General features: G+C 41.0%; 1 protein-coding gene across 12 annotated transcripts; it reads right to left on the reverse strand.

The window, feature by feature from the left end:
* Positions 1 to 1,400: 1,400 nt before the first annotated feature.
* pacsin3 (protein kinase C and casein kinase substrate in neurons 3) lies at positions 1,401 to 27,033 on the reverse strand. 12 transcript variants are annotated; one of them, XM_088611297.1, is made up of 12 exons: positions 26,887 to 27,033; positions 19,126 to 19,221; positions 13,412 to 13,512; positions 12,639 to 12,795; positions 11,650 to 11,885; positions 10,913 to 11,068; positions 10,210 to 10,385; positions 8,659 to 8,779; positions 7,930 to 8,060; positions 6,911 to 6,964; positions 5,489 to 5,649; positions 1,401 to 3,040 (listed from the first exon to the last, which is right to left on the reverse strand). In XM_088611297.1, exons 3-12 carry the CDS (start codon positions 13,463 to 13,465, stop codon positions 2,925 to 2,927), a joined length of 1,362 nt encoding a protein of 453 aa, XP_088467423.1. In that variant the 5' UTR covers positions 13,466 to 13,512; positions 19,126 to 19,221; positions 26,887 to 27,033; the 3' UTR covers positions 1,401 to 2,924. The 12 variants fall into 12 exon arrangements, with proteins under 12 accessions (XP_088467423.1, XP_088467428.1, XP_088467433.1 ...); XM_088611302.1 differs by lacking the exon at positions 26,887 to 27,033 and adding an exon at positions 26,707 to 26,851 and having other exon boundaries at positions 19,126 to 19,202; XM_088611307.1 differs by lacking the exon at positions 26,887 to 27,033 and adding an exon at positions 26,707 to 26,845 and having other exon boundaries at positions 5,562 to 5,649.
* Between the last annotated feature and the right edge of the window lie 43 nt (positions 27,034 to 27,076).

Here is a 27,076-nt window from a genome sequence, read left to right on the forward strand (position 1 = left end):
TCACATTTTGAAGGTAACTTTTGTCCCCCTCCGTGAAAGGTGGCTTCGGCTTTACTTACTTGAATGCCATATAATAACTCTCTGTGGTCATTAAAAATCCCAGGGTGTTTCTCGAAAAGAGTAGGGGTGTAACCCCGGCATCCTGGCCAAATTTCCCCATCGGCCTTTATCAATCATGGCCTCCTTACAATCCCCCTCTGTGAATTGGCTTCATTACTCTGCTCTTCTCCCCACTGATAGCTGATGTGTGGTGAGCGTTCTGGCGCACTATGGCTGCCGTCGCATCATCCAGGTGGATGCTGCATATTGGTGGTGGTGGAGGGGAGTCCCCATTACCTGTAAAGCGCTTTGAGTGGAGTGTCCAGAAAAAGCGCTATATAAGTGTAAGCAATTATTATTATATAAAACCTTAAATATTTTACAGTAAGCAAATACAGTAAAACAACTATATACACAAAAGTACTACCCTGGGGAACAGACGGCTTTGGGCTTTGTAACCTCTCTACACTAGGTGTGTGGTTTGTGCCTGTTAGTGCCCAACACCCTTCTTTCTCCACAGCTCCAGCTGGCATGTTCATTTGCCTGTAAACTCTCTTCTCCAGGCAGACGTTTGTTTCTGCAGACATTGGGGATAATGGCCTTCAGTCACATCTCGCATGTGATCAGTCCAGCAGATTGGCATCCCCAGCTCCACAGTATCCAAGGTGGTTTCCCCAAATAAAAGCAAATGTGTACCCGTATCCTTCATTCCTCCATTAAAAATAACAGGACATACAGGAGGACAGTGTTTTCAAGTCAATAAATCCACCACCGGATAAAACCTCGGGCATTTTCCATGTAAGCCTTTCTTGTTTAAATTAGCATGGCTATAGTTATTAAATATTTATTTTCCATGTACCCTGAAGGACATTTTCCCCAGGCAGAAGCATATGCATTTGGTAGCAGAATCAGAATAAGTTTTATAATCACAAGTTTTTCAGTTGATGTGCTTGAGCTACTATAAAAAAAAAAAGAACACAGGTCTTATAGGGCTGAGCTGGTCATGTCCCAACAACTTCCTTTCTCCTTTTAAAAAGCTCTGCAATCTTTTTCATTCCTCTGCTGAATGGGATTTGGTACTTCACGTCTGCCAATTTTAAGCAGAAACATAAAATCTCTTGTTTTCCACAAGTAGGCTATTGGCATTATGCATTTAAAACGCTTTATGCGAGAGTGCTGAACAGAACTTTTAACATGACCTTTCATTTTAAGGAGTCCTAATCCACTGCTTCTAAACACAACGAAACCCTCCCTCACAGGCCTGGCATTAAGAGACTACAAAAAACATTGGGGAAAGCACTGCTGTGTTATAAAGAAAATGACACGGACGACAATAAAACAAAACACTTTTGAGCACCATCTTAATTGTAATTTGTTTATTTAAGATTTGTACACAGATTAGATCAAAGAAGGTTACAGCAGTGTTGTGAAGTCGGGTTTACAGCAGGATGATGCAGAAGTACAGATCTGTGCAGCAACTTACCCAGAGTCCCTTGTACTCCAGCATGAATGGTGGTCCTTCCTCTCCTTCAATAATAACTTAAAACTGCATTAGTGGGCTAAGTCCTGCAATTTACATACCTAAAACATCCCTACTTTGGTCAGGTTTTAGTCTCTGTCCAACTGGATGAGTTAATTTTTTTTTAGTTTTTTTTTTTTAAGAGTAACAAAAAATAAATTAAAAAGAAGAATGGAAGGAAACGATCAAATAAAAAGCATAAATGAAACAACTAAGAAATCTTTGTCTCCTCCCCCCCCCATAAGGTTTCATTTATATTGGTAGGTCAGGCCCAAAAATAGAAACTTGTTACAAGCTCTTCTTATCAATGTTTCTAAAAGGGCTGGAGGAAATTGCAGGCTGGAGAGTTGCACTTACACAGAATGGCCCGCTTAGAGTTAAATAATGAATCCCTTTGAAACCATTCCAGACTACATGGGAATTAACCCTCAGCACATGTAAAATGATTAAATTGGAATCTCTATAAAAACAACACAAAAACCCTTGGGTGCACACTCAAATAAGAAATGCACAGAGAGCTCTGTAAACACACCAAGAGAACAGCTGGGTGGTTTGTAGCTAATCTCTTACTTCTAATCCAAGGTTAAACTTTTCACCAGCGTCTAAAGAAAAACACACCAGTCAGTTTCTCTTGTAAGTAAATCTAAATCACTATAAAATTTGTTAGCATAAAAAGGCTCTATTAATACATAAATTTTAATGGACAGATTTAACCATCTCCCCCTGTCCAAATTTGCTGTTGACATTCAGGGAATGAATACTGGCATCTCTGATATGCAAATATTGCTTTTAGTTAACCCATGATCTCTAAACCTATGGCACAGATTTCAGCGGCCTAGAGATCTGACGTTTTCACATTCCAATAATATCAGGCTGCAATCTCTAACAATGTATTGTGCATTGGATTTCTGGTTATGAATGATCCGATAGCTCTGTTGTTATCTGCGATGTTGTATGCCCAAGGCTGTGTCTAAGCTTACTAACCCTGAAAGTGCCAGCTGCAATCCACAAACGTTGAATGGAAAATTCACTGCAGTGGATGTCTACAAGTACTGGCTTCACTGGGATCTTTCAAAGGCACTATTCTCGGTGCTTCTCTAGTAAGGATCACCACCCTCCCTGACTCAGATGCCGTTTCCTCCTTGTCATAAGTCTCATTTTATACATATATAAAAAATAAAAACACGATATCTTGCTTAGAATTCATCATGGAGCCGCAGAAAACGCACAGCGCCTCCCCGTCAAGCACATGGCCTGCACCTAGCATCAGGGTTGGGACCAGGAATGCAATCCGACGCAACAGAGTCAGGTGTTCTCTCTCGTGGGCCTCCGCTTAAAATGGCTGCAGACATCCAGGAAATGGTCATCACGACCCAATGACCTCAACGTAGTTTGCAGGATACAGTCCGATTTGTCCATTGTCCAGCTGGCCTTTACACCAGCCCTGTTCATCCTCTTCCCCCATCTTCATTAACTCTTCTCCTGGAGGGAGGCGACAGCGAGGAGGAGAGACTCATTAACATGAGGGTGGTGGTGGGGAGGGAACCTTCTACTTTGATATTTCCCCCCCCATTAAGAAACAGTCCACAAGAATATGGAAAGTAGAATCCCCAAGAGTGTCACCTAACAGTCTACATGAAGCTGTTCATTTAGCTCTGGATGCCTGTGCCTACATTAACAGAGGGCTAAAGAAACACGAGTCACCCTGTTTCAACCTGTTTCAATGGTCTTATAACCCAGTAGCTGAAAGCTGAAGTAGTCCCCTGAGGTATGGAGTGTAAAAGCATACAGCTCTGGGTCCTGATTCATGGCCATTTCAACAGTTTAAGGAAACTGCCCCATGTTTGTGTTTCCTTCTCAAGTTACCAGAATAAAAGGGCCAGTGTATTGCATGTGGAGAGGGTTTCCACAGAATAAACATGACTTTAAAAAAAAAACCCTGCTGATGGCCTACAGCTGCTTCTTAGCTAGGGAACCCACAGACCAATGCTTTGACACTTCATTGACGCAGGTCTGGTTCTGTGTGGAACTCGGGCAGATCTATAAATACAAACACCCAGCTTGGTTTTAAACTAAGCCATTAAATGACGTGTAGCAAAAGCGATTTTTCCCCCTATAAACCTCCAGAAAACAAGTTCCTCAATCTCCAGTCATTATGATACAGCTCACAGGCAATTAAATACATTTGAATGAACTAGCCTTACTTACCTTTCTTTCCTTCACTGTGATGTTGGTTTGTAAACTTTTGCTAATGTGTGAGGGCACTGTGGCCCAATCAAAGATCCGTCATTGTTTAAATACACATTTTGAAGCACTTACTGAAATAATTATAGATGAAATTGATATATCATAAATGCAGTGTGCCTAATTGTCAAAGTGATTGATATGCTCTAATTAAACTCCCCAACTACAAGATTGAAACTAACAGGAGTCATTCCTTAATCAAGACTTCTTCAAGACAACCACTGAAAAGTCCCTGTTTTTTCTCTGGAAAAATGGCAGAGGAAAACAAAAAAAAACAATCTTCTTTGTCCACTAAAATTTGCCCACCAATTACAGGCAAAATCTAAAGCAAATAAAATAACTGTTCACAGAGTGGCTCTAAAGCACTGAACACAATGCTCTAAGCTGTCAATTGCATAGCAAGGCTTATCCTTAATAACTTAAGGCCATTTGTGCTGGAAAACAAATGTACAAAACAAATTCCTTATACACAAAAATGCAAACTTAGATATTGTATGATTGTCAAAGGGACAGAAAGAGGCAAAAACAGCAAATAAAAAAAGGTTATCTGCAGAAGAAAGACAGCCATTTGTTCTACATTAGACCAATGGCATGCAGTATTCGTACTGTGTATGACAATAGCAGAGATTAGGTATTTCTATTTCTTTCTTTTAATTAATGCATAAATTAATTATTAACCATCAGTTAATAAAATGTGTCCATGATTTTAATATAAATACAATATATTCCTTGTCTAATGTAACCATTGCAGGTGTTTTAACCCAAATAAACAACACCCCCGTTTTAACACTTACAATGGGGGAAAAAAAGATTAAAAACTATCAGTTATTCTTTTATTACACTCCACTCCTTTTATTACAGCTTGGTGTTCTCTATCCATGTGGCAGAATGCCTGCATTATTTCTGGATTACTATGAATTTTCAATTTTACCATGAATTCAGTTTATACACTGAATTTTGTTAATTGGAGAGAAATCAGAAGCTAAAGAAGAGCTTATTTCTGATTTCAAGACAGTCTAGAATATACATACAGTATGTTGCATAAAGGGGTCTAGTAATATGCAGATTGAAAAAAGCTTTAAAGCAATTATTTATAGCTGTGGTAATGCCTTTAAGCAATTAAATTCTATTCCATCTATTAATAGATATACAGAGCTGGGCATTGTAAGCAATTTAAGAAATGTCTATTTCAGAATTTAAGTTTACGCAATAACCAATAGCAATGCATTTCCTGGGAGCAGTGGAATGTTTTCTCTTTTTATCAGTTTTCCTTTGGACCATTCCCATCTCCGTTAGTACTATGACCATCAACATTCCAAAATGCACACTGCTAGGCTCCATAATCGATCATAGTGCTGGACTTTAAGGGTGCAATGCAGTTGGTCGGGCAGCCCTGACGTGATTTTTATGACCTCGTGCATGTACCCTGCACTGTGCACTGAAAACGTTGGAACTTGAAACTTGAAACAGCATGTAGGTCAGAAGTTTCAAGTTCCAACGTTTTCAGTGCACAGTGCAGGGTACATGCACGAGGTCATAAAAATCACGTCAGGGCTGCCCGACCAACTGCATTGCACCCTTAAAGTCCAGCACTATGACTGCTCATGCAGATGACTGGGTTACTGTAGTTATCATGCTCAAAGTTGTGTTTCAGTAGCACTAATAAGCATTAGTAGGTTTTAATACCTGCTTTAAAGCTCAGCTCATCTGACTCCTGCCCCGTGTAATCATACAATGCTTTTACTCGCACTCCTGGTACCTTCATATCCTCCTCCACACCATTAGCAGCAATGAATTTCTTAGGGCTTTCTTCATCCGACCAGTCTGAGGAGTAATCTTTGCCACTTCTATTAAAACAAATTAATAAAGATTAAGCAATAAACCTTAAAACAACATACTGAAATACACTGGAATGCTGTGCATCATATCCCTCTAAAAGGCCATTTCAAGGTGAATGACTGCCTAACAAACCAGTGTCATGTTTCAAAACATGCTGCATTCTTCTCCAGTTACTATCATTTCATCAACAGTAAATCACTTGATCATATTCATCTTGCCAAGGAAAATATGCTGGGTAAATGAATGCTAACAGGCTTTTACTTCGATGACTTTAATGCAATTTCTTCCTAAAAAAGAGCCTTCTTCCTGTACAACCTAAGTACGGAACAAAAAAACAGCTATTTATCTTTCGGAATGCTGGTAACGTAAACTGTTGAGCTCTTTCTCCCTGCAGAAGTCGAGCAGCTGTGTGCAGATGGTATAAATCAGCAGGATCATGTTTGACAACGAGATGCAGGTTTGAAAGTAAAGAGGAGTTACAGAAAAATCCACATATCCAAATGAATGCAGTTCTCGTTCCGGTCCTCGGGGAACCCTCCGTTTTCTGTTTTATGTTCTAACAGGGCCCTCAATCAACAGCGCTAACTGGGGCCTGCAACTGCTCTGCTTGGTGGTTTATTTACTTTTTTACCCCCATTTCTTAGTTTAAAAAAAAAAAGTGCTGCTGATTGAGGACCCAGATGGAACACAAACAGTGGACAGAGATACTACAGGGATACTCCAGGACCCAGAATGGCCACATTATTAAATAAAAATGCCTTAGGCCTCTCAAATCAACTTACCCTCTTTGCAGTTGTGCACATATGGTGTCACATTTATACATTATTCTGCAGTTAATTCCTTTATCCTCAGTAACAGGTTTTTATGCAACACTCAGAATATCCTGCTACCTAACCATCTCTCTAGAATCTTGTTACTTAGATCTTCACTAAGGCAAGAGAATGCAGCAAAGAAGACATCAGCTGTATTTAAAGGTTAATCAAGAGTGTACAATTCAACCAAATAAAATTAAGAACAGATGAGTGAACAGGAAAGAGAGCCTCCAGATTAAACCAGGTGCTACAGAATGGACTACCCCAGGAATTGAGCACCAAGAGGAAGGAAAAATAATTTAATTCAAAAGCATGCTTTCAATTTCACTAATGTGACAGTAGCAGAGTGCAAGTGAATCACTTCTGGAATCTAGGGTGTAACAGTATGTTGCAAGCAGGTGATCTGTTAAAGAGAGAAAATCTGTTGAAAGAAAAGAAAATCGAGATATTTACTAACGTTGGCTCAGGTAGATCACTAATGCTCTCATAGTCATCATCCTCTCTGTTTGACCTGCAGAATTAAAAAAATTAACCGGGTGCAAAGATTAAGCTATCACAGCGTTGAGGGTGTTCAGAACATCTCTTTACTAGAAACAAAACGGGAGTGTTACCAGCGTACAGCTCTCTCGCAAAATAAATCAAATGCACAAAAACACCTGCAGTTCACAGATTTGGGAAGTAAGATCTGAAGAATAAAAAAAATATTGGGGAAAAAAGCATAATTATAGAAGCAAAACAGCCTTGATATAGATACACATATATACACACATACAAAATAATTTTGCAAAGGAAATATTTAACCATTATTTTATGCAGCTTCTTGTTTTGATATTCCTAACAAAATTTAAGCTCTGAATAAGGCATTTGAAAACTTTTCTAAAGTTAAATGGCACTGTACACAATGCTCCGAGTAAAAACAAAAATCAGAAACCATTCTGTAAGAATACAAATTTACTCTACAACACACAGCTTCATATGAAAACAATCTACTCTTAAAACATCACATTTGTGATAGACGTCTCCAGTTTTAATTGAACTCGTATTTCCCTTTCATCGACAGCTGTCCATTAGACAGCAGCAAGGACTTCAGATTACCACCTGCATGTAGCCAATGATACATTATTAAATCCCCAACCCCACTTAAGCAAATTAACACCTTAAATGTTATAAACCTTTTAACATTACACGTTAACCAAGAATTATCACCATAATACTCCAGTAGTCACAGACTCATTCCATCATTTTGGGCTTGGCTTGTACGTGCTGTCAGCTAATCACCCAAGACTTCGAAAGTAAAAATGAAGACAAAAATCTTACCGTATCAAGCTTACTGTAGCTAAGGAACAACAACAACAACGTGTTCACAACCTTTATTTGGCCCTTGTCACTGAAAACAAAAAGGCCCTTGGGTGGAGTTCTCACATGTAACATGCCAACAAGGGCGATGTGATGAAACCGAAGCCGTTCTGCCCTTACCTGTGAAGCTCCTGTGGAGTGTGAGCCACCTCCTCCCCAGCAGGTACAATGTTGGTAAGAGTTACCACGTCCTCAGCCCTGCTGTTCCGTTCCTTGCGACTTATGGACCGGGTGGCCTCAGGCGACCACTCCTGTCAAAGAGCCCAAACATGTTAGCACTTACAGACGTCTACATTTGTCAGTCATTTACAGCACACCAATAGGACAACGGCAACCCAGCACAGTGAATGTTCTGACTTAAATTAAAAAAATTGAATATTTAAACTGATCTGTATAAAAAATAATACAACTCTGCAGACAGGAAAAAAAACAAATTTCTGTAGTTATGCTTTATAGACTAAAACAAAAGGCCTTTTGTAGCACAGCAGAGTCTGAAGAGGAGTTAAGATACTGCAGAACTAATTTGCTTAAGGAATTTTGCTTGCAAAAAGAATATTCCACTGCAAATAAACTAGGTTATTAAAAAATGGACTCTTTTCTAGTGCTGCCACAGCGGTGAGCACACCAAGACAAAAACAAAACTGTTCAATGTTGGCTGCAGTCAGTGCACGGATTCACAGGTACTTTTAGCAGAGAGATGATCTGCACAGCTTGGCACTGTGGGGAGTAAGACTGCATACCAGAACCCACATGGTAACCATACAAAACAGGGAGCTATTCATGGACATCAAAAACTGGAATTGAATGTAACCTTGGAGCCAAGCTAGAAGGAAGGGTAACTTTTTTCACCTCAAATTGTGGCCAGTTCATGATCATCCCTGGGCCATGGGTGTTTCGCCACCACCTCAAATCCTCCAGATCGTTCGCTGCCAGAACCGTCTGGCCCAGATCTCGATAGAGAGCTCGAACGCTGTTCGTGGAAACAGGCTTTCAATACATTTTCCTGTAAATTATAAGCCATTTCGAAATGACCTAGTTTGTGGTAAGAGCTATGCTTTCTACAATGTTTAACTAGTCTGTAATAACACCTTAACTGTGCATTATATTTATTAACCAAGATACAACACCCAAACTAGTGTCACACTGATCCTTAATACTTTAAGTGAAACTGGGTACACAATCCTTTATTTTTTGTGACCAAAAACTCTGCATGGTCATTTTCTTTCTGGGGCATTATTTCACTCCTGAATTTCTGTTCAGTTAACAGATGATGCTCACCTACAACTGAACAGTAATCATACAAGCATAATTTTAAATATAAACTTGTTTGTAGGGGAATAAAAGTCTTTTGATCAGACTAGCACACCCAAAATATAGGAAGGATGTTTTGATAATCTCCCACCCTTTCTGAAAAAAAAATTGCAACAACTCTAAATACTGAGAGTTGCAGACACCCTTTCAAAACCAATTACTGCCAGAAAAATCCAGTGGTCAAAAGAAATAATGAAACCCACATATTAACCATGGTTGAGTGATTGACTCCACTCAACTAAGTTTAGCCATAAACACCAAATTCCAGGCCTAATAATTAAAGCTTTTAAAGGAGCTTTGAGTTAATGGTCCACACAGGGGTTTAATATTAACATACTGTAAGCAAATATTTCATGATTCTATAAACAAATACTGAAAAGAGGTCTTAGGAACACATAACTGAAAATCTCAGAGCCTTTAAAATTTGATAACTTATTTTCCATAATGTTTCTTGATCTTCTTGAGTGAATTACTTCTAGTTAGGGGTCCCAGGGTATCCCAGGTAATATCAAAGGAACGTTTCCGCAGGTCCTTCCTCCCGGCTAGGACTGTTAGCCCTTCATCTGCTCATCTATGGACAGCGTGTTGCACTCTTGTACTTTTTGGACACTGCATGAATATACTGTTTATACTATGATACTTTCAATCCGTATATACCTATGCGCATTTTGCACATATTTTATTGTTTTACAGTGGCTATGAGCATATTTTGCACACACCTAACTCTATATATTTTATTGTGTATTGCTGTACTTATTTTATTTTAATTTTTAGTCTATTCTGATGTCGGTTTTTGCTTGTCTTGGGCTGGGCTGCTGTAACACCTCAATTTCCCTTCGGGATCAATAAAGCCTTATCTATCCATCCATTTCAAACATCTGAATAGCCTGAGGGATCTAGTTTGCAATGTCTTACCTTTTGATCGTATGCAATACTATAGCACGTTTCCAAGATCCACTAACAAACAGATATGTCAGGGATGTTCAAAGAAAGATACTCAAAGCTTCTACATTTGACACCAAGTGCTGGGATGAAAGGCAAAGCCTTTTCCAGGAATTGTCAAGGCAGTCTGGAAACAGAGATGATTACCTTTCCATGGTGGAGAGGTCGAGGTGCTTGTGGATGTCAAGCAGGATGTCCTTGAAGAAGCGCAGTCGCTTCTTCTCGGCCTCCTGGGTGATCTCGAAGACCTGCTCCATGTCCTCCATGTAGCGGGGGTTGCACCTGTTCAGTTCCTCCAGGGCTTTCTCATAACGGTCCTTGGCCTGCAAGGGGGAATTAAAGCTCATCTCAGAACACAGTTAAATTCATACCTCGTTTCAGACTTTACCTTCTCTTGCATCACTGCTTAAGGCCTATGTGGTCCAATGAGTGACTTTTCCCCCCCACTTTCTAATAATTCAAATTGCATAGGTCTAGGACCATAAAAATTACTTCTCTATATCAGAAAAGTAGTATTATTCTTTCACTCAGTGGCTCAGATAGTACAATCTGCAAGGCATATCATGTATCAGTCTTATATTATACTTGGGTATCGGCAAACCCCTCCCATCTGTAGTGAAGATTGTAATTTAATCATAACCAACCAGGTTTACTATAATCCCAGATGCATCAATTCGACATCACTCACATGATCCTGTGATCATGCAAGTCTACCAGGCACAGGATTCCCAGATTCAGAGCCTTCTCCGGCTCAGTGTAGAGGTTACTAAATGCATAGGGTGAAAGAGAAGGGAGCCGAGCACATAACTGTGGTATGCAGGGCAAGTGATTCTCCTTCCAGCACGCCCACCTTCTCAGCCTCCTGGCTGCACTTCTCCACGCGGTCCTGCAGCTTGCGGACCTGCTCCTGCGAGACGGAGGGGTCGGCCTTGGCGTGCGTCTCCCGCGTCACCGCGGTGCGCTCCTCCTTCCGCGCCTGATGGTAGCTCTTCTTGGCCGTCTCCACCTTGGGGGGGGGGGGCGAGCGCGAGCCGATTAAACGCCGCGCTGCAGCGACTGCCTCGCCTTCAGGACCACCTGCTAGCCGAGGCGCACGGACCAGAAGAGGCCGCGCGCAAACCGGGTACGATATTCCGTTGGTATAACATGACGAGGGCACGGGATGCCGTGGGAATACCGTGACAAGCACCGACGTTCAAACTGCCCGACGTTCATTAAACAAAACTAAATGACACTGCAAAGTTAAAGAAAAATGTCAGGCTCCCTGCAAAATTAGCAGAAACAGGGGAAATTATGTGTAAACGCATTTTCGGGGATCTGGAACAACTGAGCAAGGCGCTCGGTTGGAAAGGACACACGGCAGGATTGGTCAAAAGGCTGCAGCATGAGCTTTTGGAAATGCTTAACAGCCAGCAATCCAGCAAACCACACAAGCCCTAGCTTCCTCCTATCAACTCTGACCTTGGCTATGTCATTATTTTTAAAAAAATATGAAACTCAGCTGTGAACTAGACCTCTTCAAGCACCAGATCTTTACAGGAGAAGTTCAGGTTTAAGTACCAGTTCCCGTGTTCAAAGGAGACTTACTTCCTTTAGTTTCTTGACCCAGGGCTTTTGGGCTTTGCGGAACCCGTCCTCGGCCTCCTTGGTCTCCTTGAAGCCCCCGATCATCTGCTTGTGGAAGGCGTCCTTCTGCCAATTGCGCACCTTCTCGCTGTCCTCCACCGCCAGCTGGGTCCTCAGTTCCATGTGGATCTCGCTCAGCCGGTCAGCTGCGTTCATGAAGGCATGCCAGGCCTTCTCCAGGGTGCCATACTGAGGCCCTGAAAGCGCCAGAGAAGGGAAGGGTTTGCAGTTCACTGAGGTGCGGTCATGGACAATAAAAAAAAAATCATTTGCATCAATGCCTTTTCTTGCAACTTGTAAAGAAAAGCTGAAAATCTGCCCTTTTGACTGAATTCTGTAATTATCACCTAAATCCAGCATTACAACGTGCCGCTTTGACTCCTTCATCTGTACTTAAGACACTACCCAGCTTGAGTGGAAACGCTTGCTAAGTCAAACTCTCTACTCCTTCCCTGTGATAGTTGTCTGAACCCGACTAGTATTTCTCACTTGAACATACCCCAGCCAAAAACCGAAACAGATTCTTAAAGTTGGTCCCATTTTCACCTCCAGTCCTGCCCTGTACATGCACAGAGCTCCCTTCCAGAACTGAAATTTCTAAGTCCTCCTTATACTATTGAAATTTTAAAAAGTCAGTAGTATGTGGCAACTGGACATCAATACTAAACATCTGAATTAATTCACTCAGTTAAGTCAGTCAAGTTGGAATTTGATCACATTTCTTATACATCTGCACTAGCAGTAGATTAGTAAACGCTGATGAATGAATGCAGATCACACCAGACAAAATTTGTATGACAATTAATCAACACATTTGCATTGTAGAGTCATTCAAAATCCAGCATTAAAATCTCTTTTTTCTACAGTTGTCATGGTGATTTTTCTAAAATCATGGTGATTCAATCAACTATTTTGATCACCACTTGCAGAGACTCGTGCTTCAGGCCCACCTTTCTCTACCACACTCCTCCACTTCCTGGACCAGTCTGTGAGCTGCTGAGCATATGCCTTCTCAATTTTCGCTCGCTCCTGAAAGCAGCTGACCAGCTCGTTGCACAGCTTGTGGCCGTCATCGATCCGCTTGACTGTCCTTTTATAATTCCCTGGCTGTGGGTGGGAGGGTAAAATGTCAGAGCTCCCTCAATGCAAAAGAGAAGGTCTCAGACATGTCCCACAGCCACCCTGGCCTGCTGACCAGCAAGCAGGAAACTTTTAAACACACTGTGAATAAAGAGTTAACCTGGATGTCATGCAGGATCTATCGTGAAACAGAACATTACAGGGTCAAAAAACAGCAGTCTTCTGTGGTATTTCAATTTAATTTTCATTTTAAATAGTTACTACATTACGAAATGCACATAAACTGTATCACTTATTCCAAGTGAGGGCCATCTTTAATATCTGAGCATGGCTACACTTAACTGCCAATTTGAATTTAGGATGTATGAAGATCTTAGCAATTGATGGAGGTCTTACAGTATGTGGGAACAGCAGACTGGATTGGAAAAGTTAGAGGAAAAGTGCATGAAGCCCATGAAAATTCCAGACAGCGGGATTTATGTTGATGGCTTATGGTTGCTCCATCTGCACAATGAAAGGCCTTTCTCAGCATTCTCACCCAAGCTGCACTGTGTTTGGACTGCAAGGTTAGGTCTATTCCTGCCTGAACCAACACCACAGAGGAGAGGGAGGCAATAGCCAACTCTGGCTGCCACATCCTTACCTCCCAGAAGCTCTCACTGCTGCCTATATCCCTCAGATCCCCATCGGAAGACATCGTGGGGTTATCCTTGCAGCACGGAATGTTTGCAGCTTTCTGTCAACCTGGGAAACGCAGAGGGGAGGGAAAAAAAACCCAAGAGGTGAGCATTTCCCACATGAGTGAGCAGTGCAAATATTAGTAGTGCAGTGAGGTTCGCAACAAAGGTGTGTACACTTTAAGAACTCCTGCTTTCTTCAAGAGTTATGAAGGCAACTTAGCAATACAACTGCCACGGAGGTAAGGACTTGGCCAACTGCTCCCAAGTGAATAAAGTCAGTTTTGCAAAATGTGGGAGTTCACATTACTTCCTAGGCCTGGAAACATTATAGGCACTTAGCAGCATACGTAAAAATGAACACATTCCAAACTCAATAGCAAGAAAAAAAAATGAAAAAGTTAAGAGTTTAATCATGTATTTGATCATCTCTGGAGCTCGATAATGATATTTTTTACATACCCGCAGTATCATCTGTATCCCCCTGAATTACCAGGTCAGAGCTTAATGGCTGTTCCCTCAATTAGGCAGACTGCATCAATGAACGAGACACTCCTGATGATTTTTTTTTTCTTATTTCCGAGTTATTCAAGTCCCCCCCCCTCCATTTGCTTTGAGATCATACATAGATGTTGCTGGTTCTCCTCAGAGTGATCCAGGAATGGCACTAGTCTGCACAGGCAGGCTCGCTGAGAAAGGCACCACTCCCTCAAGAAAAACCAACAAGCTCTGCGCAGGCACTTTGCATGCAGGATCAATGACAGAAAAACGAGTTTTCCAAAGAAGAGGTGGGGCACTAGAGCTGCAAGGCTGCAGGAGAACGATATCACCCTGTCAAACCTGTCTATAATAATTAAAAAAACTCCTACAGAATGACTCACTCTGCAGAGTTTTCATTGGATAAAAATCTGTATAAGAACCACTCTCTGCTCCCCAACACACTGTCTGACATTAAACAAGTGGGGCTTCAATGTTTTCACATAAACAATGCAGTTACTAAATGACCTGTTCCACTCTTCCCAAGAAACACATGCATATAAAATGTCCCTCACTGGCTTACTGCTATACTAAGCTTATTATTTTTCTACCTCCATCCTACTCAGTCCCTGGCTCCCCGCAACCCTTCCCCATCAAACGACGGCCGCAGGGGGCAGAACACCCCCAGACGGGATGCCAGTCCATCTCGAAGGCACGCACAGCCAGACACACACTTGCACCAGGGCCAGTTTGAACCTACTAGTGTGTGCTGGGACTGTGGGAGGAAACCCACACGAACACCGGGAGAACATACAAACTCCACACAGATACACACTCCCGGGTCTGGAATCGAACTCAGGGCTCCAGTGATAAAAGGCAGGGATGCTGTGGCCCTGGGCCACCGTGCCGCTCCCCTTCTCCAAGAACTTCCTCATCAGAATCAAAATAACTTCAGCACCCCATCATGTGTTGCTGGGACAGAGTCTCAGACTTTTCTTCTTCTTCGTTTTCAAAATGCACAATCGAGGCAAGGTCACCTCTGCCAGGGGCGATGATGTTTGGATAACGAGGACAGCAGTGTGCACAGGCAGTTTCAGAAGACTTTCTATCTGGGAAATGCTTTTGAACGGTTTTAAATCGAGGGGTCTGAAGCTCAGTTCTTGGAGGGCCTAGAGTCGGCTGGTTTTTGTTCCAACCCGAGCAGCCCAAAAAATTCACTTAATGATACTTACACAGCAGTACCATGTTTCATTGGGTCTTTTACAGACCTGATCACTCAAAACACTCACTTCATTAAAGTTACACAGAAAGCACCTTGGAGCGTGGTTAGAAGTATAACAGGTCTGCAGTTCATTAAAAAAAAATTCAGACCAACTGTGTATGCGTGAGCCCAGCTGGAACAAAACCCAGGCCCTTCCAGAGTTTTTTCGCCTCTGGAAAAAACTTCTAAAACACCTGAATTTTCAGTTTACTGCCTTTAAATTTTAATTAATAAACCTTTCTTTATAAAAAATGTTATTCACTTTACATGTACTGTACAATTACCCCCTTCCTAACACTTTTGGCATAAAATAGTCTCCCTTTTAAGAGGGGAATAATACTTTACATGGATTTAGTTAGCTTTTATTTTTAAAAAATACAGTAATTTCCCCTAATTTGCCTTACCGGGAAAAAAAAAACGCAACAGCAATATATTCTACTCTTTATAAAGAAATGCACACCCTGCCCTCAGTAGATGGAAAGTATGCAGGGTAGGGCATTTCCCACAAATGTGTTAATAAGAGACTTTCTGTAACAGACTCGTTTAGTCTGCTAGTGCTAATTGAAATGCTCTAACCGTTACCAACGAAACAATGAGATGATGAAGTAAACAGCTTTAATTTTTTTTAATTTAAGTAAACGTTAATTCTCAGATCTAAACCTTCTTTCAAGATTCTAAAAAGAATCCTACGGTGTAGAATACGAATGATCGGCCACATGAACAACCACAGACAGTGCTCAGTGCTGTATTGAATGCTGGAGATTCACATTCTTCTGTGGTGTTAATATTCCAACTTTCTGAATAAACAGGAAAATGTTTTTATCCTATAATATTCTATTTTTAAAACAGGAAAATGTTCAGACGGAGACAACCCCTGTAGCAGCTCTAATGTATCGCCAGTCAAGACCGACTGGAGGCCCGAGTTAAACTGGTCATGCTATAGCTCCGTCAGTCTTCTCCTACAGTCAACAGCAGGAAGATCCAACCTTCACCTGATTCTTTGGAAATCGACAACAAAACAGTCTTTTTCCCCCATCTACTTTTTCCCACGGGAAGCAGCCATTCTAGGCAAATTAGAATTCATCTTCTCTCATACGGTAAAAACCCGAGAGCTGACTGAGAGCAGCTTTCTAAGGATGACTGTAACATGATGCAACACAATTCACAAATCTGCAAAGTGCTTTATGACCAGATCAGCTGAGAGGACAGTGAATCAGAACATCTGGTAAAGATTCTGTTGAGGCGTGTGCAGCGGTTTCCTCTGAAACTTGCACTGAAAGAGACAAGTACTTCTTATAGGAACAGCAATTCCACGGATATATAGGTAGCCAACGGGAAGCGATTGGCTAGTGTGGAATGACACGGGTATGCAGCGTGCGTAATCCCATGTCAAAGGGCAAGCTGCAGGAGCTCCACAGCACACAGAGAAGAGGGGAAGTGATGGGACATGTACAATTCGAATGTAAGTCAGCGCACACCTCCAGCATTCTTAGGAGAGTACATAATGTTGCTCAAAGACTTAATTAATCCCACTGAGATGTATAATCAGAACGATCCAATCATTCTGAATTGAATGAATGATACAATAAATCTACGAAAAGAAAAATCCATTCGATATCCTGGACAACCAAAGTATGGTATTTTTCAAGGCAACTGCACCGGTCCCCGTTTCATCACGGAGCACGGGACATACTGTTCACATACTATTATTATAGTATTCACATACTGTACCCGCCCATGCAAATACATCAGTTCAAAAGCATTGCGTTACGAAGCCGAACACTTCAGCACCAAAAGAAAAGTCACCTCCAAGCAGCCCAAGGCGCATCATACCTGAAAGATTCCAAGTGGAAGACAACCCAAAATCGGAATCCCCAGGACTCAGTTTACATGTTTACTTCAGATCCCACAACAGTATACAAGAGCAGGTCTTTATCTGGGCCGGTTTTCAGGTCAAGATGGCAGATCCAAATACGCCAGGCCGAACCGCAGTGCCAGACTGCTAAAGGCTGTATGCCAGCCCTGAGCCCTTGCCTCAGGCAAGCATGGCTATCGCTTTAGGGCAAGTTAAGATCCTGCTAACCAGTCTAGACCTGACAGGGAAATCCTCTTATTCACTGCTTACCTCTTTATCAGAGCTCCCAGAAGCCTTTTCAGTACCATCACCAATCACCACAAAGTATTATTCCTCTCAGACGACATTAAAATTAAACGAGCAATGAAAACGTGCAAACAAACTCACAACAATTAAGGCAGTTGATATACATCTTCTCTGTGTACAAATTAAAATCCAGGACTGGCGGTTGAAAAGGCCCTTCAATCTACACTGCCGAGGACAACAAAAACCACTCAACAGGACCAGTTTCACATTCTGTACCACGATAGAACAAGTCTGTGGGCAAGAGAGAGGCCATTTACATAAACTGCTTCAGCTCTCAATATGAAACGAATTGTTTGCTGTTGTCTACTTTTGTCAATTCTTCAGGTTTTTTTTAGACATGGAAAATACCCTAACCTTTTCACTTGCCTGCAAAATGTGTCCTCTTTGGTGATCTGGTTAGACATTCCACAAACGGGCTTGACAGGCCCTGGAGACACTGCAGTCATTTCTTTGAAAAAGGTGCCCCAAAAGGAAAGGATTACATGACCCCGGGATACATAATCAAGAAATCTACTGACATTTTCAAGAATACGGAGTTTAAAGTGCGGCTTGCAGCTCATTACTGCAGAGCACATGGCTTCTGTATCAAACAGCAAAACATTCGAAAGTCATTAGAGGAGCATGAGCCAATCTTAGATGTGGGTTTAAAAACAAGACTTGCGGCATGTGGGACTGGTTTATATAAAGCCATCCACAGCATAACACACCCACCAATCAAAACCCAAGCTGACAGTCCAAACAGCATTGCAAAAAAACAAAAGGCGACTAGAAAGATACTTATTGGTAGTCTTGGAGATCGCCTTAGTAATAAACCAATACTAAGGAACCTGCTCAAATCTTCCCTGAAGCATAAGCCAAAAGACTGCATACAGGATGTGTCAGTAAAAGCATTTCAAACTATTTCAGCATGGTCAAAAAGTGGATTACTATGCACTTTTTGGTGACAACGAAATTGCATTCAGACCATACATTCAGTAATCAAAGTGAGCCATTACTTTAGAGTGATCTGTGCTGGAACTGTTGAGCAGGCACGTAAAATTGACAGTCTAAGCTGAACAATAATTATATGAGAGCACTAGATTTAAGGAAGCAGGAATGTTTTTTTTACAGGATGTCATTTCCAACCGTAAAGATATAAGATTTCCCACAATAACCAAGATTCAAGAAAACCAATGCAAACACAAAAGAGACTTTTATAAGCTATGCTAGAATCAAACTATTTCAACCACTATCTTTGTCTCAATACTAGGCTACATTTTGACCGAGACTGACTGAACGTGTCACAAACTGCAGATTATTCCAGTTGCTTCTCTTCGTGTACTTAAGATTTCAAACTTCTGTCCAGACTAAAACAGTGTGTGAGGAGTTGCAAGACATTACTGTACCATTTCTACATGTTAATAATCCATAGCAATGCAGTTTTGTTTGATGTGGCTTAAACACTTGTTGTGTGAACATTCTGCTTCCACAAGCTGGCAATTAGGCAAAAGTTTCCCAGGGCAAGTGTAAGAGACGTTATTCCAGTATTGTGGGTCAGACATAAAGGTAAAAGTATTTTTTAACAGAAAATAATCCGATTTTTAAAATTCTTGAATGTGTATTATGCGCACAGTACAACATTTTTAAAATATAACCACAGCTTTTTGAACAGGGTTTGCAAACCCTTTACACTAAAGCAAAGGCTATTGGCAACATTTAAAAACAAATATTTTAGCACCTTACCTAAAACAAAACTGAAAAATTATTTATAAATAAAGGACTCGGTAAAGACTCACACTTACCCCAGCTGTAGCAAAAGAAGACACAATGTCACAGTTTCTTTCGGGGTCTCAGCTTGCTGTCTGCTCCTGGAACAAGACTGGAACAGAAGGACCGGACTGTAAGGGAGAAAGGAGACTCGCCTCAAGAGGCAGCCTGGCGGGCACAGGGGCCGAGCCAAACAGCAGGGAAATATATCTGCACGGTGGGCCAAGAGGTGGCAGATTCCGAATCCTGCGGCGAAATGCCACAAGAAGCAGCCCTTGCTAAAATCCTAAGGCGCGTGTCGGAAAACCGAGCCGCGCGTCTCGAGTGGAGATGAAGAGATGTGCCAAGCGTGAGCACCAACAGAAACGAAAATGGAAACACCATTCCATCACAGCGAGAGGCCACAGGAAAATTCAGATGGTGTGGGCAACCCCCGCTGAAGGGAAACCGTAGCTTCAGATACTGGAAATTTTTACTTTCACCCTTGGACATGTTACTTAGGTGGAAATGAGTCGAGGCAAGCCTGGCAGAGACCGTTTGTGCAGTTACCCTCTTCCGTCACACACTGAGAACACGGTCCTTTCCCAGCACATTTTATTTCGGCTAGTGACAACATGGTTTCAATTTCTTACTAAGTTCCATGCTCATCTCCTCAACATTTCCAAAAAACTCCTCTATTCTGAAAAACGCCTGCCATGCCAACAAAGAAAGCTTCACATTTTCGGTCACATCATAACTGAACATGCCGCAATGAGGCACAAGAACTAGTGGGACATTTGTTTTACAGACAAACGAACTGCATGCTCACTGTCACCTCAAGTTAACGAAAAAGGATGATATCAAACAGCAGACATTCCAGCCCATATCAGGTTCAGACACGCAGAGAAACCAACATGAGACTGATCCACTTCAGCAGTGCATTCCCTAATCTGAGGCAACAGCCGTTGGCAGGTCAGAGGTCAACACGCACAATGGGATTCTCTAAATACATGCGTGTACCAATGAAACATCTGTACTGGATGCTTGGGAAAAGACTAAAAAAACACAACCGTAGTCATGCAGTTTGAACTGGATTTAAATGTAATTATTTCTATTTGACATTTCTGCACTTTGCAGCATTTGTGCAAAAACATCAGCCAACAATTCACCTTGTAGCTTGCAGTTTAGACCAGAGGCTGTGGGGGGAGTACAAAAAAAATGAAATATGGGCTGTTTCACAGTGCCCAACAAACCCCCACACGATCAAAGATAATTAGTGCAATGCCTGCACTGAAGGGGTGAGGGGCTGACAAATGGGCCTGTTTGGATATCACTAAAAGGACTGTTTCAAATTCATGTGCTGAAGATGTAATTAGGCCTCACAGCCTACCGCTTCAAATTAGTGCATGTACAACTGAAGCTCTAATTAAGACCTCATGCCAAGAACAGCTGCCAATAAGCATCTGATCACCCAATAGCCTGCAAGAGAACTATTCCACAAAGTCTGCAGTTTTAACCCCCCATATTCAGGTGGCAAATTTAACCTAGGGTTCTTGCACTTAAGCAGTATACCTGAATGCAGAATATCCATTGTAACAGGTTTCACAACTTAGAAACCATAACCAAATGAGTCACATGACATGTAAAGTTTCTTTTTCTCTCCCTACATTAAAGCATACAATTTCCTACCATTTTCCTTTAAAAACAACAATTATCTTTTTGTCTAAAGTATGGTACCTCCTAATAAGCTTGAAACTTAACTGAAAATGAGCAGCTTTAAATGTTAGAATAAATTAGTGAGCTTTTTTGCATTAAAGATATGCATAGATCAATCCTGAACATGGCAAAAGTAAAAGAAATATCAGGACCTCCTTGATTAACTTATCAGATACATGTGAATAAACATTTCTTTAACAAGAAAATGGATTTTATAATGAAAGCCCTGCCAGACACTTACAGAAAATGAACAGAACAGCATTTTTTTTTAAATCGCCACCTAACTCTCTACCTTTGCACGAACCTACAAGAGGTATTTTTTAAACTAACCCACTTAAACCCTGTAATTGTATTTTAGCGTGGACAGCTAACACACAAACCCATTAACAGCATCCTCACTTTAAAGGGGAACCGTATTCCCAATTTCTCAGACTGGTTATTAAATCTCAGTAACAAAATAAACTCATTGACGGTACAGAAAAAAAAGACAAACTCAGAATTAAGCACAAAATCACGAACATTGCCAAAGTATCGCAAGTTGCCATGTTGTCATAAAGCCCTGGTCTCACTACAGGCGAGAGTTCGCAAGAATTGCAACGTGATGTGGCCCCTTCCTGCTCACTAGTCACTGTCATGACTAATAGGATGTAATACGAGTGAATAAGTACAGGTTGAGCAGCAGACATTTCACTGCAGAAAGTTTCCAACATGATCTGCATACAGAGTTAACAAGTTAGTTCCATTTATTGGCAAAGCTACCTTTAATTCTCTATTGGATTCTCTATTGGATTAAAAGATGTATTCACAAGCCTGCTTGTTTACAATGTGAAGCGGCCCTATGACATCACCGGATTTTCTGTTGCCCCGTTCTGAATCACAGAACATGGAGCTGCACATACCTGGCCATTTTGGCTGTTTTGTGTAACTGATGTAAATTGGAGGTTTTACAAATTACCGTGTACATTTTACTTTCATCGTGGTTTGAAATTAACTCACCAATGCTGATTCTTTCTAACCCCAAATGATAAAAATAGCATTGCAGTTCCCCTTTAAAGCAGGGCTGTCCGATCCCGGTCCTGGAGTAAGCACATTTTTGGAGCAAGCGCTCTCGTTCCAGAGAAAAACGTTTCCAAAAAAAAATATTTCTGTAACAAAGCCTTTTTAACTGCAGTGAGAAACAATGTAAAGCACACCAAAATAATAGCATTCATTCCCTTTTTTATCCATGTTGGCAGGAAGGCCAACTTCTCCAGCTAGCCACTGAGTCCTTGGAGCAGACCATTTCGTATATAGCAGCTTCCATGATGTATCTACATCAGTCAATGGGCTCTCTGTTAGGACCACTCTGCAGCTCAATATACTGAGCTCATGAAAGCTCACTGTCTCCAAAATCCCTTGGTAGGCATGGGAACAAAGGGACACTTGTTCCACACCCATTTCTTTCAAACACTATGCCAGGACAAAAAAAAAAAAAGAGGCAGCACACACTGTTTCTCCAGCTCCCACAAGAACCTCATTTTCAACTCCATCTCGGAATTCCAAAACACTCCAAAATCCAGTTAAAACACAGACATTAGCTTTTATTTAGAAAACTTAATCTGACAAAAAAAAAAAGGTTGTTTTGCCACAACGACAGCTGTAATGGGCCCCAGTAATGAAATGCTAAAGCTAATTTGTTTTACTTGGTTTATGTTCCTATGGAAAACAGTTTAAGTCGCTGTAATCCTTTCCAAAGCAAATCCAAACCAGCAGACTTGAGAAAGTATGAGCAAAGTATAATAAAACACTAGAGGAGTATCAAGGTAGGTAAGAAAACAAATATTGACCAAGTTGACTGGTCAACTGTAGGAAGGCAGGATCAGTAAACATGCATGAAAATGCCATTTTAAAAATGTAACCCCTTCATACCACATAATGCAGCGTATAATAAAAATCATACAATCGGCGTATGCCTGTCAATGAGAAGCTTCTGGAAGTGACAGGTTAAGTTAAATTAGAAGATGTTTAAAAACTCTTGGATGTTTGGTCAAGAGTTTGTTTTATTAAAATATAAACCTACTGACAGACTTCACACTGATAAGGGTAACAGGCTGTGAAGAAAAAATAGTTTCTCCTTTGTTCCTATATTAGGGAATTTTATTGAGCAACTAGAAAATAAATGTTAAGTATTTTTTACTTCATTAAAAAACAGGCGACACTTCTATAGTGTAGTAGCTACTGATAAATACTCTGTTTTGATCTGTTTAGGGTGGTGGCGCATTCACATTTAAGTGTGCTGTCCATCTGGCCCAAGGTTACTTTGTTTGCGACCACTTCAAATATGACCCAATATTTTAAGGATTCTTGAAAGCTTTTAAAGAGGTCCTCCATAAAAAGGTTAACAGGCAGGTTATTCTGTAGGAATCCAGAGTACCGCATGCACGAGGATTGAAAACTGGTCAATGAACAGGAAACAGCACGTGATCTTAGGGGCCATAACCTCCAGCTGGGCCACAGTACACAATAGTGTAGCGCAGGGACGAGCACCAGTCCAGAAGTCCTTCCTGATCCAGATCAACGACTTCCAGGTTCCAGAACAGTGGACAAACTAGATACATTTCCTCATGATGCAAAAACAAGGGGAGCGGCAAACAAAAATAGGGAAACATGGCAAAAAGACACAGATTCATGGGTTGGAGAAATACTAGGCAAAATGGAACAGCGCTGTTATATGCAAAGTAATCATGAAGTAGGTGCCTACAATATACGCATCTTCTTAGGAATCCCGAGTTGGAGAAAGTGATACCAAAGGATCTGGGATGTCCTCATCAGGACAATGTGAGGAAGCAAAAGAAAAACAAAGACCTTGAATCAAGAGCAAGGACGTTCGGATCTTTCGTCAAATTATGCTCAGATTTCACCATTTCTCAAAGAGTATTATATTCCTATAAAACTCTCAAAAAGCAGCAGGACAGATTCCTGGTCTCAAGACTATCATATACAGACATGCAGTAAATAAAACTAAATCTCTTCACTGAAAGGATGATTAATATGAATATAAAATCCTAAAACGTATAGTCAGCCCAACGGACTACTTCAGGCTCAGCTCAACAGGAAACTGAAGGGGAATTAGAAAAATTATTAATACAATGTGTTGCAGGTGTGAGAGCAAGCGTCCCAGCCAAATGATTGAGGCCCAAACAGGGCCCCTTCAAGAAGTGCCCGAGTAAAATTTTAGATGACCTTTGCCACTAAACTAACAAGCAAACCAAGGTGGATCAAAAGGTCTCCTCTGGTTTGCAAACTTTCTCTTGCAACAATCTTACTTCATGCCCTGTTCTTGGCGATAATTTAAAACTGCCACACCCCAACTAGCACTTGCAGGCATAATGATAGTTAATAAGTAAAAGTACAAATTAACACAGAGACATTCATTTTTCTAGCTCATATTATTCAGAAGACCTGTATTCCATGTCCAGAAGGTAAATAAAAGTACACAAAACAAGAATCTTTCACCCTAGGTGGTAACAGCTGTCCCATTTCCATTCTACAGTTAACAAAAAACCTTGCAGTAAAATCAGTTTGTAGTTTGTCCATACAAAAACTATTATATAGAATTTGCCATGCTTTCATGCTCAGTGAAACAAAGAAAATCATTTATAAACTTCCAACTGAAATTTGATAGTGTGCCCTTTAGATACTGCTACATTTCCAGTAGAGATCTCATTTTCAGAATAGCATGACCCGGAAGAAAATTGCTTAACTACACTGTTTTTCAGCTTTTAAAGCCACACCTCTCTACTCAAGACACCAATTCGTCCTCCAATTCTAACAAGCATAACAGGGATTAATTTCTGTTTGTAGTACACAACACTTTGTAACTCATGCCATTGCTATAAAACTCAGTTACTGGTAAATGTTTAACTAGCATTTTTCTAGAATTATGCACTTGATAAACATGGAGTACCTCTTGTACTAAGGAATGCAAAACCAAACACTTTAACCCTCTCCTGATCATTCTAAATAAGGAAGCATATAAAATATTTTGTTTACTTAAAGCAAGATAAGATTTTAAATAAAAAACCAGATTATCTGAATAGGGGACAGAAGGTTTCTGGCTGCCTCCTGTTGAGTGAAAAGGTATTGTTCAGTCAGGTGGAAGAATAAATGGTATCCTAAAGTAATCTTAAGCTAATTTTTAAAAAAGCACAAATACATTTTTTGTCGTTTATCAGCATTTGAGAAATGCATGTAGTTCTAATGCATTTTGCGCCTCAACTATAGATTAACCTTAAGCCCTCTGGACTAGTCATTGTGGGCTGCAAACTGATTATTTTTAGGGTTAATGCTAAAGAATTCACAGATGTGTCGCACTTCTGCGTTTTTTCTAAACGCAAACTCAGTTACTAATGGAACCAGCTGTTTCCATTCCGGATTTTTTCAGGTCTTTCTCTCAGCCAAAACATTTCGTTATAAATCAGTTCCTATTAACTGGGGAGGACACCGAGCCCCTAAGAGCTAACTGGGGACTATGAGGCCAGTAACGTTATTCCACCCAAAGTGGTCGAGGGCGCAGCTCCAAAAACCCGCAGGGGGCTGCATTCAGTTTACTTGCGACGCAAAAGTGGTGTATTAGTACTCAAGTTCTTGTTTTTAACCTCAGCATCCGTGTAGGTTGTACATTTCTTCAATACAATTACACGTATTGAAGGCACATCTTACATCCGACACTTTTGTAAATCACGCATTCCAAACAAAATTCCTGTTCTTCCTCTAGTTTTTAATACAGGTTCCATGCGTAAAAACACACACGGTAAACCGTCAGACTAAAATAATCGTATCCTTCTTTAATAACCTGATCCATTCACCAAGGGAAACAACAGCACTGACTCGGGGACCCCTATATATTTCACAACTGAATTAACCTACAAGCTCAGAAGGAGGTCACCTGTTTCGGTGGGTACAACATAAGATTGCGTCATATTAAGAGAAAGTTGTCCCACTGAGAAAAAACGAAAGAGTATATTTCAATGGAAAGCCTTGCATTGTACTTAAAATGCGACTCAACTTGGAAAGGGCTACTACTACCAACCCTACGCAGGGGGATCGTTTAAGCGATTACATTGTATACGCCGTCAAACATTTGTTGCATTTCGTTCGCTTATAAATTAACTGCGAAGTAACAAAAACAACACTGTTAATTTACAAATATTCCATTAAATCGACTTTGACAACGGCCAGATTCTGATACTTAAAGGCAAACAAAAAGCACTCGCAAAGACGGCGGAGAAAGAAACTAATACTGACACGAACAACGTTGTTTAAAATACCTAGAAACGATACCAGTACCAACCAATCCCTTTTATCTTTGCAGCGAGGGTAGAGTGGTCCGGTTTTCAACAGTTTACGCGGAACCCACCGGTCTCTCGTCTTCCTCTCCGGAGCCCAGGTTGGATTTCAATGAAAAGGGATACACCGGAGGAAAGCGCGGTGCACGCTGTGCTCCCAAGCGAGGTCACTAGACTACAGTTCAACACCCCACGCAAACAAATCCACTATTTCCATACTGACTGCGAGCAAAAGAAAAAAATAAAACACATCTATGGGACCGTTAGAGAACACTAGCATTCAATAGTTTCGTGCAAATATTCGTCACTTGATGACAAGCTAAAAAGAAGTCATGAGTGACGACTTCACAAATCAACGGTCCTATTGCATCTGGACTATAATTGAGCCCTATGAAACTGTACTCCACAGACATATATGACGCTATTGGAATTTAAATGTTTTTTAAACCTTCCACAGGCGTGCAACGCCGTACTTTATTATATATATATACGAAGGTGGGAGATCCGGCTCAAATAATAATAAAAAAAACGTTTTACACTTCACATGGAGCATTTGAGCAACATCTCATTGTGACATTTCTCTCTGATCCTTACCTGTTGCGACTTCAGTTTATTTCCAGAGAATGCCTATTTTGTTGCAAAACACAGATAAACGGAAAATCCGCACTTCGCGTTTAAAAAGTCCTCAGTGCATTTATGAGAGTAAACGATAACACCCTCCGACTTTAACCAGATCTGCGGGTTCCCCCCCCCTCAGTTACAAGCTCCTATTACCGTAGAGTTGATGCGCGGTTACAGCAGGACTGCAGACAAACACTTCGCCGCCATAGAGCAGAAAAGAAGAGGAATTTTCTTTGGGAATTACTCGACCGGCAAGGCCAATTTCGAGGCACAATGACAATGAGAAGTTCAAAAACCGAGCAGAAATGAAGAAAATATCGAACATATAATTGTTTGGGTTTTT

This window comes from Lepisosteus platostomus, chromosome 18 (assembly GCF_059453375.1).
Source record: "Lepisosteus platostomus isolate fLepPlt1 chromosome 18, fLepPlt1.hap1, whole genome shotgun sequence".
Classification (NCBI taxonomy): domain Eukaryota; kingdom Metazoa; phylum Chordata; class Actinopteri; order Semionotiformes; family Lepisosteidae; genus Lepisosteus; species Lepisosteus platostomus.